The sequence below is a fragment of the Pipistrellus kuhlii genome, unplaced genomic scaffold (assembly GCF_014108245.1).
Source record: "Pipistrellus kuhlii isolate mPipKuh1 unplaced genomic scaffold, mPipKuh1.p scaffold_m20_p_2, whole genome shotgun sequence".
NCBI classification, from domain to species: domain Eukaryota; kingdom Metazoa; phylum Chordata; class Mammalia; order Chiroptera; family Vespertilionidae; genus Pipistrellus; species Pipistrellus kuhlii.
Window position 1 is genome coordinate 48,556,496 of NW_023425515.1, and position 15,457 is coordinate 48,571,952.

Genomic DNA, 15,457 nt, shown 5'->3' on the forward strand with positions numbered 1-15,457 from the left:
AAACAATGCTGCAATGAACATAGGGATGCATATGTCTTTCTTTAAAAAATTGATCTTAAAGAGAGGGAGGGAAAGAGAGAGAAAAAACATTGATTGGACCCTAACCTGGGTATGTGCCCTGATCAGGAAACAAACTCACTACCTTTTGTGTACGGGTCGACACTCCAACCAACTGAGCCACACTGGCCAGGGCGCGTATGTCTTTTTTAATTAGTGTTTGGGTTTCTTCAGAAGTGGAATTGCTGGGTTCTTTTTTCTCTCTTGTTGTACCTTTGTTTTAAAGTTCATTTCGTGTGATGTAGTTATTGCTACTCCAGCTTTCCTTGGGTTTCCATGTGCATGAGATATCTTTTTCCATCCTTTTACTTCCAGTCTGTGTATATTTGGATCTGAAGTGAGTCTTTTGTAGGCAGCACATGTATGTGTCTTGTTTTCTTATCCATTCAGCAGCCGTATGTCTTTTGATTGGAGCATTTAATCCATTTACATTTAAAGAATTATTGATAGATATTTAGTTATTGCCATTTTATTATCCATATTTTTTATATTTTCTTAAAAAATATTTTTATTAATTTTAGAGTGGAAGGGAGAGGAAAAGAGAGATAAAATCATCAGATGAGAGAGAATCATTGACTAGCTGCCTCCTGCACACCTCCTACTGGGGTTCGAGCCCACTTCCCTGGCATGTGCCCTTGACTGAAATTGAACTTGGGACGCTTCAGTCTGCATGCTGATGCTCTATCCACTGAGCCAAACCAGCTAGAGCATTGATTGATTGATTGATTGATTGATTGATTTATTGGGGGGGTCTTCTTAGAGAAGTGCCTTTAACAATTTTTATAATACAGGTTTGATGGTGATGAACTCCCTAAGCTTTTTCTTTTTCTTGCCTGGGAAACTCTTTATCTGTCATTTGATTCTGAGTGATAGCCTTGCTGGATAGTGTAAGCTCAGCTGTAGGTCCTTGTTTCCAACACTTCGACTATTCCATGCTACTCTCTCTGGCCTACAAAATTTCTGTTGAAAAATCAGCTGATAGTCTTACGGGAACTTCTCTGTGGGTAACTAACCGCTTTTTTCTTGCTGCTTTAAGATTCTCTTGTTGTCTTTAACCTTTGCCATTTTAATTATCTTTTTGGGGACTCTTTGCTATTCCCAGACTTGTATGTCTATTTTCTACAGCAGATTAGGATAGAAACATTGATTGGCTACCATTATTTCTTCAAATAGGTTTTTTAATTCCTTGCTCTCTCTCACTGCTTTCTGGTATCCCCATGGTTGGTATGCTTGGTGTTGTCCCAGGGGCTCCTTAAACTATCCTCACATTTTTTGATTCCTCTTTCTCTTTCCTGTTTTGATTGGGTGTTTTCTGCTACCTTCTTTTCCAAATAACTGATTTGATCCTCTGCTTCATCTAATCTACTGTCGATTCCCTCTTATGTATTCTTCATTTCAGTTATTGTATTCTTAATTTCTGACTGATTCTTTTTTACATTTTCTATCTCATTTTTTTGTTTTTTATCTCTTTGCTAAAGTTCTCACTGAGTTCATTGAGCAGCCTTATAATTAATGTGTGTATTGTTTATTTTGTTTTTCTTTATAAGCAATGTTTTGAACTCTGTGTCTGGTAGATTGCTTGTCTCCACTTTGTTTAATTCTTTTTCTGGAGTGTTGTTCTATTCTTTCATTTGGGACATGTCTCCTCATTTTGGCTGCCTCCCTGTGTTTGTTTTTTTTGTATTAAGTAGAGCCTCTTCATCTCCCAGTCTTGGTAGAGAGGCCTTATGTAGGAGGTGTCCTGTGGGGTCCATTGGTGCAGTCCCTAGCCACTCAAGCTGGGTGCTCCAGGTGAGTCCCTTGTGTGAGTTGTATGTTTCTTCCTGTTGTAGTTGAGTCTTGGTTGTTGTTGGCATGCCAATGGGGGGAACTGACCCTTAAGCTGATTGGCTGTGAGAAGTGGTTGTGACTATAACAAAGTAGCCTTCTGCAGGGGCTGTCCCAGGGAGCAGGCTGACTCACTTTAGCGGAGCCCTGATGCCTGCCAATTCCACCCTTTGGGTGTGTCATTTGTGGAGGTCGTTAAGTGATGCTCTGTTATGATCTGAAGCTGGTCATGAGGTGTGTTGGTTCAGGGCTTTTTGGGAGGGAATCTGGTGCAGGCCAAGGTCAGCTGCTGCCTTTGCTCTGACTGGGGCCACCTGGTATGAGCTACAAAGTGATCCGCAGATGGTACCACTTGTGTTGGGCTTAGAGGTGTCTGAGAGAGGCTAAGCTACAAACCCAGGCTGGTTGCCACTAGTGCCGGGTCTGGGGTTACTTAGCAAGAGATGTGGGGCATGCTCAGGCCAATGCTGCTTGTTTGTGGTTTGTGAGCCGTTGAGAGATTTTAGAAAAGTTGACAGTTTGAACTAAGACAGGGCATTTGCATGGAAAAGCCACTGTAAACTCTTGGATGGGGCGGGGTCTCAGGGAATCGCTAGGACGAGTGAACAGTGGTAGCCAGGCTGATGGAGACTCAGATAGGAGGCCCACCTGTGCTTGCAGGCTGAGGGCTCATCAGGGAACAATGGCCTCTGCCAGCACTTCTGTCCAGGACAAAGCTGCCCCTCCAGCCCTCACCTAATTCCAGGTAATTCATTTCTTCCCTGTATGTTCCTGGCATGTTTTGAGCTGCTGCCCTAGAGCTGGGGCTCAGCATGGGTGCGTCAGTCCAGAACAGGCCCTTTAAGAGGAACACCTGGGACTCCAGCAGCCTCTGTCTCAGCCACAACTTCTGCTGGCTTTCACAGCCAGAAGTTATGGGGACTTCTTTTCCTGGCCCCGGAACCCCGGGCTGAGGAGCCTGGTCTGGGGCTGGGACCCCTGGCTCCTCAGGAAGGACCTGGCCAGCAGAGAAATCCTGATTTTTATCCGTCACACCTGGGTGTGGGACTAGCCTGTCCCATGCCTCTGCTCCTCTTACCAGTCTTTATGTGGTTTCTCCGTGTCCTTAGTTAGAGGGCTATGTTCGCCTAGACTTCAGGCAGTTCTCAGTGATGGTTCTTCTGTAGGTTAGTGGGAAATGTGATGTGGTCGTGGGAGAAGGCCAGCACGGTATTTACCTACGCTGCCGTCTTGACCAGAGTGTGAGAGAGCTCTTTCAGCTTAGTGGCTTGGAAGGTGAGTAATAACCAGCCAGTTTATTTTACTGCCCTGGGGATTTACACATTGATTTTTTTTTTTTTAACTTTTCTGCTATTTAAAGCCGAGCAGGCTGCAAGATGGACACTTTTCTCGCTCCCTGAGTAGACAGCAGCTTTGCTTCTTGAAGCAGATACCACAGAGGAGGGACCAGTGCCAAATGGGTGGGAAAGACCCATCACAGAGGGAGAGCAGTAGGACGCCGATTCTCATGTACAAGGGCTGATTGGAGGGAAGGATGTTCACAAGATGTTTTCTGATCACTGGCAGCTACTGCGAGTGGCTATCACATCCAATTCCCTGCTTGCTTTGCTTGCTTTTCTTTCAGGCCAGGTCAAAAACTCCTTTGCCCCCGGATTGGTGCCTCCTGTGCCTCTGCTTCATCAGCTGCTGCTCTGGGCTAGGGCTCTGGAGCAGGGCATGGCATAATCCTGTTTCTGTGCTGCTGGGGTCCATTTGCCAGTATTTTGTTGAGGATTTTTGCAAATATGTTCATGAAGGATATTGGTCCGCATTTTTCTCATGGTATCTCTGCTTAGTTTTGGTATCAGGACAATAGTATCCTCATGGAATGAAACTGGGAGGTGTTTGTGAAGGATTGGTATTAATCCTTTAGATGTTTAGGACAATTTAGCAATAAGACTGTCTGGTCTGGGGCTTTTCTTTGTAGGAAGTTTTTGATTACAAGATCTTTCTCTTTACTTTTATAGGCATATCCCAATTTTCTTTTTCTTCCTGAGTCAGTTTTAGTAGTCTGTGTCTTTCTAGGAATTGACCAATTTAATCTAGTTTATTTTATTTATCGGCATGCATGTCACAGATTCCCTTATAATCCTTTTGTTTCTGTAAGATTGGTAGTGATGTTTTCTCTTTCATGCCCGATTTTAACAATCTGAGTCTTCTCTCTGTTTTGCTTGGTCAATCCATCAAAGGTTTGTCTGCAAAGAAGCAAGATTGGATTTTGATGATTTTCTCTGTTGGTTTTCTCGGCTCTACTTCATTTATTTCTGCTTCAATCTTTATTGTTTTCTTCTATTTGCTTTGAGTTTGGTTTGCTCTTCTTTTCTAGTTCCTTGAGATGGACGACTAGGCCATTGATTTGAGATCTTTCTTCTTCCAGAGTTTGAAAGAAGTAGTAGTAATAATCCTTGTGAACCCCTCATGCCCTCCTTTGGGGCATGCTTGCTCAGAGAATTTTTGCTTTTTAATGATCGCCAGAGCAGAGGGCCTGTTTGCCTGAGAACAGGGGTCAGTGAGCTTCTTCTGTAAAGGGCCAGCCAGTGCAAATCTTAGTGTTTGTAACTCACATGTCTCTGTCACACTACTGCTGTGGTAGTGCAAACACAGCCACAGACAATCTGAAGAAATGGGCATAGCTCTGTTCCAATAAAACTTTATTCCTAAAGCAGACAGAGCAGGGTTTGGCCAGTGGGGTGAAGTTTGCAGACCTTTGCCCTAGAGTAGGGGTGTCGAACTCAATCAGAGAAGGGGCCAAAATCTAAAATCCAGCCTAAATCGCGGGCCGAATGGTTTACTGAACAGTCAAACTGTCATTGTGATGGAAACGCAGCGGAGTGCAGTGATGACAGCACGGTTCGGGCCACATAGCAAGGCCTGGCGGGACGGATTTGGCCCGAGGGCCTTGTGTTTGACACATGTGCCCTAGAGCAAGCATGTCAGACTCAAAGGCTAACACAGGCAAATAAACAAGGTTTAAGCTTATGTGGGCCACAAAAAAACAAAAGCTTCAATTTTCATAGAAACGTGGGTTCATTTCAATAGAGACAGGCTGCATACAAAGGGCTGAAATAAATAAGTAATCATTAACATAAAATAATAGAGCATTTATTTTTAATAAAAATAAATATTTTTTCTTGGACATTAACTTACCAGACACTGAATAAATTAATAAGCATAACACAGATAGACCTATTTTTTTATTCTCCAAAAGCGAAATATTTCCTGTTGTGCATACCAAACAAGTCAGTACAAGACTAATGACGTGGCTATGGGCTGCTAAAATATTCGCTGCTAGTATTAGCGGAGAGAAATGGTGTGCCTGTGCGTAAGGCGCATAAGGGAAATGAATGCAACACAATTATAGTAATCAGTCATTAGCAAACGTTATAGTTTGTTATTAATAATCTATAATAATAAAAGCATGATATGCTAATTAGGCCAATGTCCTTCCAGACATTCTTCTGAACAACCCTCCAGATAAAGCCAGGGCTGCTAGGGCCGAGGCAGCTGTGGAAGCAGGGTAGGGAGGGCGGGAGGGCAGGCAGGAAGTGGGGGGCAGGCAGAGGAGGCAGCTGTCCTGGCGGGGCAGGGACTGGGGCAGAGGCAGACACTATGGCGGTGGGGGCCAAGCCCCTTACATGAATTTCATGCATTGGGCCTCTAGTTATGTATAACAGGGTATTGTAAAAATTAATTTACAAATTTTTTATTAAAATGTTTCTTACATACCTTATATTGGCTGGGCCGAAAAAATATTCTTTGTGGGCTTGCAGCTCGCAGGCTGCGAGTTTGACTTGCTTGCCCTAGAACAGTGGTCAGCAAACTGCGGCTCTCGAGCCACATGCGGCTCTTTGGCCCTTTGAGTTTTTAACAAAGGCCAGCTTAGGAGGACCCTAATTAAGTTTATAACAATGTGCCTACCTATATAGTTTAAGTTTAAAAAATGCGGCTCTCAAAGAAATTTCAACCTCTGTACTGTTGATATCAATAGTTGGCTCAGTTGACTAATGAGTTTGCCGACCACTGCCCTAGAACATTAAAATGTAGAAGATATAAACACTTCAAATAATTATTTTTAAAACTTGCAAACATTTTCCATTGCCCCGCACCTCCCAAACCCTTCCCCCTCGTCCCTCTGAGAGGTCGATGGCAGGCCTGCTGTGTGGACCCGACCCCTTGGCCGTGGGAGAGACGGTGAACGGAAGCCCCTGCTAATCCCTGCCCCACTCAACTTGCGGACCTGGGGGCTTCATTGGGGCTGCTTACCCCCCCCACCAAATACCCAGCTTCAGCCTGGACCGTGATGTCTAAAAGCTTCGTTAGTGCCTCCCTGCCCTGTGCTGGGCCCCGTGGGAAAGCAGTGGCATACCAGAGAAGACCTGACAAAAGCCTGAGGTTTGCACGGTGGGCACATAGGGTCAACCAGCTGGAACCTTGAACCAGGGACTTTGTGTCAGACGGGGAGGCCTACGGAGGGGCAGCCCTGGTCTTCCAGGTCGGTTCTCAAAGACAAAAAAATGTCTGTGATTGTGGAGGTTCAGTTTTTCTAAACAAAATTCATTGGAAGCGGGTTTTACACCCTGAAAACAGGTCACCCTCTCTTTTTAAAGTGGGAGGGGGCATCCCCGATTCCTGTGCCAGTGGGCGAGAAGCTTCTCTGTGGAGCATGAACAGGGAAAAGGAATGCCTTGATGATAAACTTTAAGAGGAGATTAAAAATACTTTAAAAATATGATAAACTCGGGGGATGTTTATCCATCAAACAAACCAACAGAAGAGTCACGGTTCCTACCTCGGGGTGGCTGGGTAGCTCGGGGGACGGGCTAGTGGTCGCTGTCCACCCCCTTCCGGGGGAGGCGGCGCTCAGGCCAGTCTGGGTTTGCTGGCCGGGAGCTGGGTGCAGGGAACCCAGATGCTGGGCTGCTCTTCTCCACGTGGATGTGTTGTATGTACCCAGATGTAGTTGTTGCATAAACAGAACAATGCTCTTAATATGTTTGCTTTTATTTTTCCTTCGTGAAAGTATTTTAAAAATTACAGAATTATATTCCTTGTAACCAGTTAACACAGCGGAGATAAAGTAAAGAACACGTGAGTTTCCCTCACACTCCTGAGGTCGCCATGTGACCACTTCGTGTCCTGGCAGGGCACCTTCCCCCATGCTCCTCTACACACGTGTATGCGCTTCTGAAGTGCTGCTTGCTTTTATGGAAATGGGGACAGATTTCACGCTCTGTTCCCTGGCTGTATTCCTTACATAATAAGCCATGGACATCCCAACCAGGCCAATTTGAGCCCATGCTTTTAAACTAGTGACTTAGTACTGTGTAATGTGAATGTACCATCGTGTCGGGCATGTTCATATTGTCTTCATTCTTTTTAAAAGACATTTTAAATTGATTTTAGAGGAAGAGAAAAGGAGAAGGAAAGAGAAACACTGATTGGTTGCCTCCTGTATGAATTGGGGACCCAACCCTCACCTGGGTACGTGCTCTGACTGGGAATTGAACCCGCAACCTATCCATGCGTGGGAATGATGCTCCAACCAACTGAGCCACACTGGGCAGGGCATCTTGTCTTCATTTTTTTACTCTCTTCTATAAGAGTAGGTTTCTTCCTTTTCTCATTTCTTGTATCTTATTGATCTCTGAAAAGATCAGCTTTTGTTCACTGTGTCCTCTCTTTTGTTATTTTCTTTTGTTATTTCATTAATTTCTTTTCTTTCTTTTGTTATTTCATTAATTTCCTATTTTCCTTTTATTAAGTCCCAGGATTTGGCCTTAGATAGTCTCATCCCATGGTCTGTGCTCCTCACCCCTATGCTCTCTCACGCATCCTCATGAGCCTTTCCTTTTTCTGTTACTGGCCTCTTTGGGCAAAACAGTGATTTCAGGCGTGGACCTGAGAGAGGGCAGTGTTTTCTGCTTGGCCTACTTCATGTGAGCAAGTTTTGTCCTCCAGCTGGAAAAAGAAGCAATCGGTTTGGAGGCTCCAGATGCAAATGGTCACGTTCAAGTTGGGCCGTCCCCCTCTGCATGTCAGAGCCATTGGATGCCTGGGAAGGAGATGCCACGCAGATGACATCATGGCCGCATTGTTATCAATTGTTTTTTTAATCTCTGACACAATTGACCATGAAGAATCCTGTTGACCTGCTCGCATACTGATGAATTAGCCCATTATCCCCATCACACTCTTGGTATTTGGTCAAGAGTAAGTTTGAGTTCTGAGGTGAATGCAGGAAACATAGATCTATCTATCTATTATCTATCTATCTATCTATCTATCTATCATCTATCTATTATCCCATTTAATCTGTCTCCCTCTCAGAGATGATTGCATTTCCCCCACATTTACTGGGCTCCTTCCCTGTTTACCCAAATATAGATGGAAATGCCTACTACAAATTTGGGGAAGATTGATACCGTTGGTATGTTAGTGAACCAATCTCAGTGAACAGTGGGGCCTCCTTTGAGCTCCCCTCAAAAGCAGAAATTATATGACCTTCTGGCCTTTACATAAAAGGCTGGGACTTACCAGTTCCTGCTTCCCAGGGTACTTTTCATAAAGTAAACATATTGCAGAGTGCTTATTGAATGCGTGCAACATACTTCGCAAATGCAGGGATTGTAAGAGGTGCAGTCAGCATAAAAATATTTGTTTTTTAAGATGTTTGCATTCTTGGTGGTGGAGGGGAGAAGAACTTATAGGCACTAAATAACAGGAGATGGCCAGAGAATTAATTGCATGGCACTGACAGTCAGCATCATATTTATTCAGAAAAAGGGGGTACGTAAAGGCTTCATGGAAGAGGAGGAACCCGATGGAGGCCTGAGTAGAATGTGTTCCCTCTGAGAACAGCCAGAGCAGAGCTGTGAGTGACCCGCCTCCTGGGGGATGTTTGCTGACGAGAAAAGGAGGCTGAGGAATTAGGAAAGTGAGGCTGGTGTTATTTTCAAATATTTATTTAAGATCGTGTTTCAAAAGATAAAACCGTGACTCTCAGGAAAATAGAAAATAAACATGAAAGATTTTATCTAACTCAGTTAGTGGAGGAGCCAGGAAGATGTTAACGAGCAGTTGGGATGCTAGGTAGGGGTGCTAGATGAACACAGACCAAGTCCATACATGAACAGTTAGGCAACTTCATAAGTAAATGTAAGGGTAAGACTGCCGGGTTAGTCACAGGACAGATTAGTGTCTTATAGAACAGCAAGTTGTGTGCCAGGCGTTCTGTTAGCACCTCAAATGTTATTCTTCCCTCGGCCTCATTAGGGAACAGTTAAACCCACTTTGCAGACAAGCAATATGTAAAATCTTTTGGGTGATCTGTCCCACTGGGCAGAAGTTATTTGCATCTCTGTTGGTGAAAAAAATCTGTAAGTTAACATGTAACCACTAGTTCTGGGACATTTAATACATGTAATCAGAAAACAGTGAGCAGAACTAAATACGTTCACTGAGGTAGTCCTTGGGTAGCCTTTATGTGATTGAGAAGATGTGCGGCTTACGTTTTTTCTTATTTCCAAGTTTTAGATAATTTTTTAAAAAATAACAGTGACCTACAAGGACATGGAGGGGGGAAAAAAGGGTTTGCTTCAGTGCCCCTCCAGGCTCTGAGATGGCAGCCCATGTGTGTTTTTGATCTCTGATTAGTTCCTGAATAATGCAGAGAAGCCCAAAGACTCTTCGGCCCCCAATTCCATCCCTGCCCCTGATCTGTTCCTGTGAGTTCGCACTGACCATCAGCGAGCTCTAGGCCGGGGTGGGTATTCATCCTCCCCTCTGGATGATGGTGGAGAGGTGGTGGGAATAAATGGGAGTGAGGCAGGGTTCCTGGGAGGGAGGGATCCTTTAACTCCGCGCTGGTCCCCATGCCCCATGCTCACAGGGGTGAGCGGGGTCCTGAGGGCCGGGCCGCGCTGGCCAGTGGCCCCGGATGCTCTCTCCATAGACTCTTCCTACCTCGAACCTCCTGTCAGTGTGTTGCAGGTGCCATGTACATCACCGGCTTCGCTGAGTCCATCTCCGATCTGCTGAGCCTCAGGAACATCTGGGCCGTGCGAGGCATTTCAGTCGCGGTGCTTCTGGCCTTGCTGGGGATCAACCTGGCGGGTGTCAAATGGATCATCCGCCTGCAGCTGCTGCTGCTGCTGCTGCTGGCCGTGTCCACCCTGGACTTCGTGGTGGGCTCTTTCACACACCTGGACCCAGGTAAGCTTGGGAGGCCGGTCGCTGGCCTTACAGCGTCTGCGCCGCTTTCTTGAAGCTCACTCCCCGCATGCTCTGCCTGCCAGTGTGTGCGGTTCCGGGCAGGTGCGTGGGGATGTCCTGGTGCAGGTTCAGAGGCTACACTTAGTGTAGCTGCAGAAAGACATGGACATTTTCCTCACATAGACATTTTCACTTAGTACGTGTTCCATGTTTCTGTCTTCTGTTATAAAATCCCTGAAAATTTAGGTAAGACAATAACATTGAGCTGGGTATAAAAACATCAAACTCGTAATGGTGATTAGGGGAGTGGGCAAGAAATAGAGCTGGACTATTTCAGGAAGAAAATGGACTAACTTTATCTATCATCCTTAAAAAATTATTTCAAAGGATTGGATGTAAACATAAAAAATGTTAATTGTCATTTTGGGGAAATGGAGGCAGATATAGGTTTGATTACCTATAATTTTGTTTATTACAATTTTTTTTCAAAGTAAATATACAAATCTATTAACTAAGGCTAAAGACAGAAAATAAACAGGCAGGAATACTCTGCAATGATGTCAGGTACTGATGATCATCAGGGGATCGCTGCTCTAACCTGCGTTGGCAACTCTATCCTCAGCCCTTATGCGTTGAGTGAGAAGGTCTGACCTAGACCGTCCATGACTCCGTAACGTTGTGATTTGTGTTGGTTTGGCAGCAAAAGTCTTTCTGTCCAGAGGGCAAAGCTCTCCCCAGGACGCAGCAGAAGAGGGTTAACTGCCTGATAGTTCGCATTCCGGGGGCTCGTCTGTATATGGCGAGGTGACCAGGTACCTGCAGTGGAATACGAACCAGGAAAGGGAGATAGGCCACCAGCTGTGTTAAAAAAGGAAAAGGAAAAGAAAGAAAAAAAGAAAAGCTGGTCCACAGCACAATCGCCTCCAGTGGTGGTGGTGATGGCAGCTGCAATGGACCGAGCAGTTGTGTGCCAGGCATTTTGTTAGCACCTCAAATGTTTTCTTCCCACGGCCTCATGAGGGAACAGTTATACCCACTTTGCAGACAGGAAACAGAGCTCAGAGATTATAACTCATGGCAATGCATGGCAGAGCTGGGAATGAACTAGGTCTGTGGGATTCTAAAGCGGAACCGTCCCCTGAGTAGGAACCCGGGCCTGTCTTCATACCGGCTGTCGTTTCATGATAGCAGCTCTGCTTTCCCCCTTCAGGCTGCTCCTGACGTGTATTCTATACAGGCTTGTCTTTCGTAAAGATGCTGGTTGGATAAAAGTCAGAATTTAGTTGGTGCGACACTGATCTGGCCGTATCACTTCTCCATACGTTAAAATTCTTCTTTCGGAAAAGAGTCACTGCCCTGAGTTTCCTGAGTGCCCCTACCGGGCATCCTGGTCCCTCCCCCAGGGCCTCCAGGGGCCCCGTGACCCAGCAGGGACAGAGGGCCCCCAAGACCCACTCCAGGGCTGCGGGCCAATGGGCCTGGCAGCTTGCTGCGTATGTGGAGCATCGGCCCCAGAGGGGAGGGGCGGTTGTTTTTCCTGGCCTCGCACTCCTGCGTAGAGACAAGCACAGCCTGAGGGAGACCTGCTGCCTCCTGGACACCCAGTTGTCCATGAAAGAGCGAGAATCTTATCTGATTCCTGGGTGCTTCCCCCTCCATCTGTACGGCTGCTGGAAGGAGGTAATTGGTGAAGATGCAGGGAGATGCTCTGGCCTCTTTGAAACCTCACTAGACTGATGTATTTTCCTTCTTCCTGATTAGAACTTCTCTTGGCTGCTCGTCTAAGTAACTCCAAATATTTCTTCTTCCTTCTGGCCAGCACATTAGCAGGGTGCAGTGTGGAATGAAATGTATTTTCAATCATTCCCATAGCAACGGGCCCCTCTGTGATCTGTTTTTGGTATCAGCGGTGTTTTATACAGGGATACTTTTTTTGTGTGTGGATAAGAATCCAAGCTAAAACTAGATCATAAAACTTCTGAATGGGTTTAGCATAATGACTTCAAGTCCTTTAAAAAGTGACTTATACATAGACATTTGAAAAAGGACTGGAAGGAAGACTGGAAGGAACCATACCTGGGTGTTACCAGCGATTGTCTCTCTGCTGAGATTATGGGTGGCTAATTTATTGTACTTCCACTTTTCCTTCTGTTGACTAGTACTCCTGGCCTTGCCCCACCCTGTAGAGACAAGCCACAGCCATATTCCATTATTCAGCTGGACCACAGTTGTTGTTTTTTTGTTTGTTTTTTTTCAAAGAAAAATTAATAAATAGCTTTTAGTTTTTAGGGCAGTGTCAGGTTTACAGAAAATTAAGCAGATAATCCTGAGGTTCCCACATCTTCCTTCCCTCACTCCCCGCCACTGCATTCTGCGTTATTAACACCTTGCATTGGCGTGGTACATCTGTTACAACTGATGAGCCAACAGTGACACATTATTATTGACTAAGGTTCATAATTCAGGGTAGGATGGGCCCTTTATGCGGTATAGTTCTATGGGTTTTGACAATATAGTTCTATGGGTTTTGACAGCATCACAATATCATACAGAACAGTTTTAAGGCCTTAAAAACCCCCTGTGCCGCACCCCCTCACCCCCTCACCCCTTGCCTTGAACTCCTGGCAACCACTGATTCTTTTACTGTCTCTATAGTTCTGTCTTATCCAGAATGTCAGCGTTGGAATCATAATAGGCAGCCTTTTCAGGCTGGTTTCTCTCACTAAGCAATATGTAGTCAAGGTTTCTCCATGGCTTGTCATGGCTTGAGAGCTTGTTTATTTTCTTTCTTTCTTTCTTCTTCTTTTTTTTTAATCACTGAATAATATTTCATTAGATAGCAGCACCACAGTTTTTTCTTTTTCAATCCGTTCACCAACTGAAGGGCATTTTGGTTGCTTCCATCTTTTGGCAATTATAAATAAAGCTTCTATAAACACCCGGGTGCTCATGTTTGTGGGCATATAACCTTTTCACCCATTTGAATAATTACCCGGTAGCATGGTTGCTGGGGCGTACGGGAAGGCTGTGTTTTCCTTTGTAAGAAACTAACAAACCATCTTCCGAAGTGTTTTTGCACCACTTTGCATTCCCATCAGCAGCGAGTGAGAATTCCTGTCCCTCCACATCTTCTTCAGCATTTGCTATTGTCGGTTTTATTCTTATGTTAGCCGTTCTAATGTCTATTGTCTAATCTCGTGTTTTAATTTGCAATTCCCTGATGACATTCGATGCTGAGCTTCCGTTCATATGCTGCTTTGACATCTGCATGTCATCTCCAGTGAGGCCTCTGTTCATATTTTTTGCCCATTTTTAAATTGGGCTGTTTTCTTATTGTTGAGGGTTTTTTTTTGTTTGTTTGTTTGTTTTGTTTTTTTCTGAACAGGCTTATTACACACACAGAGTTGGGGCTCAGTCCTTTCTCATGGCTGGAAGGACACTGCTCAGCTCCTCTCTCTTTCTCTCAGCGTGGACGTGCATCCTCACTCTCTTCCTGATGAATTTCAGGATCCTCTTGTCCTTAGAGACCTGGAGCAGCTCCATTCTGAAGTCCCACCGGTCGTTTATAAGAGTTATTGTCTTCCTATCTCTACATAATATTGAGCATGTTTAATCTTTCACATGTCTGCCATGTGATGGGCAAAATTGTGATCCTTTTCTCTTAATTTGCTTTTCTTAAATCATTCATTAGCATAATTTAATTTATATTTTTATTGTCTACACAAAATATATAGACAATATATAATTGTCTATAATCTATTATTTTAAAAATATTTTTATTGATTTCAGAGAAGAAGGGAGAGGGAAAGAGAGATAGAAACATCAATGATGAGAGAGAATCATCGATCAGCTGCCTCCTGCATAGCCCACACTGGGGATCAAGCCCATGACCTGGGCATATACTCTGACCAGGAATCAAACCATGACCTCCTGGTCCATTAGGTTGACATTCAACCACTGAGCCACCCTGTCCAGGCTGTTAGCTTTATTTTCTAGGTTTTTGCCATTATTTAAAATAAAAAAAAATTCTCTATTGAGCTTTCTACTTAGAGGCATTTCCCCCAGGCTCCTATGTTATGTCTTCTCTCGGAGACTCCTGCTCACCGTCCTCCTGGACGACCCTCCCCGGCCCGGATCACAGCTCCCGGGCGGGGACATGCCTTCTCTGCATCCAGCTGTTGGTCCCGATCCTCTGGAAGCCAAAACGTCCTCTTCTATCTGCCACGGAAAATGTCACTTTTCCATTTTCGCATGCGAACGGTGGGAGATGAAAGTCCAGGCTGAAAATAGCGTTCCCTTAGAATTCTGAAGTCATTGTTGTTCTACCTTCCGGCGCCCAGCGGTGTGGCCCGTTCTGGTTTCTGCTTTTGATGGGCGGCTCTTTCTTCTCCTCAAAGTGCGCGCGGTCCTCCCCTCACCCTGGAGGCTCTAACATCTCATAATGAAAAATTCTTATCCGTTGGCCTGGGCACTTTTAATCTCGAATTTTCAATTATTCCTCTGGCAATTGCTTCTCCTTTGTTTTCCAGGGCTTTACACTTCGTATTGTTTTCTTGAATTCTGACATTATTGGATGTTGGAGCTCTTGACCCGAACTTCCTGTTATTATTTGTTCTAATCTTCTCACTCCTATAGTTTATCTCTTTTTCCCCCTTCCCTATTGTATGGGCGAGTTCCTCAGCATCTAACCTTTTTAGTGAACGTTTTTGTTTTGTCTGTCAGTAATTTCCAAGAGCTCTTTGTTGCTCTCTGAGTATTCACTTTACAATCACATCCTGAGTTAGCTTCACGGATATAATACCTTCTTTTGACTCTTTCAGGCTAAAAAATTATAGGGGGTTTGTTTTCTTTTAACATCTCCCTCTGCTCTTTATAGTGTCTGTTTTCTCCTCCCGGGTTTCTTTGCTTCTGTTATCTGGTTTTGTTTTCTGTGCAAACCTTCACATGTCTGCGCTCGCTCATCCACTGTCAGTGAGGCTGCTGGAAGCTCTGTGCAGAGGGGGCGGCCGCCGGGCCAGAGGGCCACCTGGGGGGATGATCCTGTGGCAAAAGGGCTGTTTTGTGGGAAGTTTCCCAGCGTCGTTTCTGCAGGTCCATCCTCTGGTGCAGGTTGTGTTCTCCAGAGGATTCTCCAGTCTCCCGCCAGGGGCTTGCCGGCTGCCACAGTTCCGGGAGCAGGTGGAGGAGGGAGAGGGGCTGAGGGTTGCACAGTCAGGGTGCAGACTTTCGTGCAGTCTTATGCTTTTCACCGGCTACCTCCTTCCCTGGCTCGTGTCACTGCGCCATATCCCTCATTTCATCTCCAAACTTCCCATCGCCGTGG

The 15,457-nt window shown here is 45.1% G+C and overlaps 1 protein-coding gene across 1 annotated transcript in view; it reads left to right on the forward strand.

Moving 5' to 3' along the window:
• The window catches only part of SLC12A8 (solute carrier family 12 member 8), a 149,929-nt gene that overhangs the window by 31,689 nt on the left and 102,783 nt on the right, over window positions 1-15,457 (forward strand). Inside the window, exon 4 of the mRNA XM_036447075.2 lies at window positions 9,903-10,134. Within this exon, the coding sequence (XP_036302968.1) occupies window positions 9,903-10,134 (232 nt within the window). The remainder of the gene's footprint in view (window positions 1-9,902; window positions 10,135-15,457) is intronic.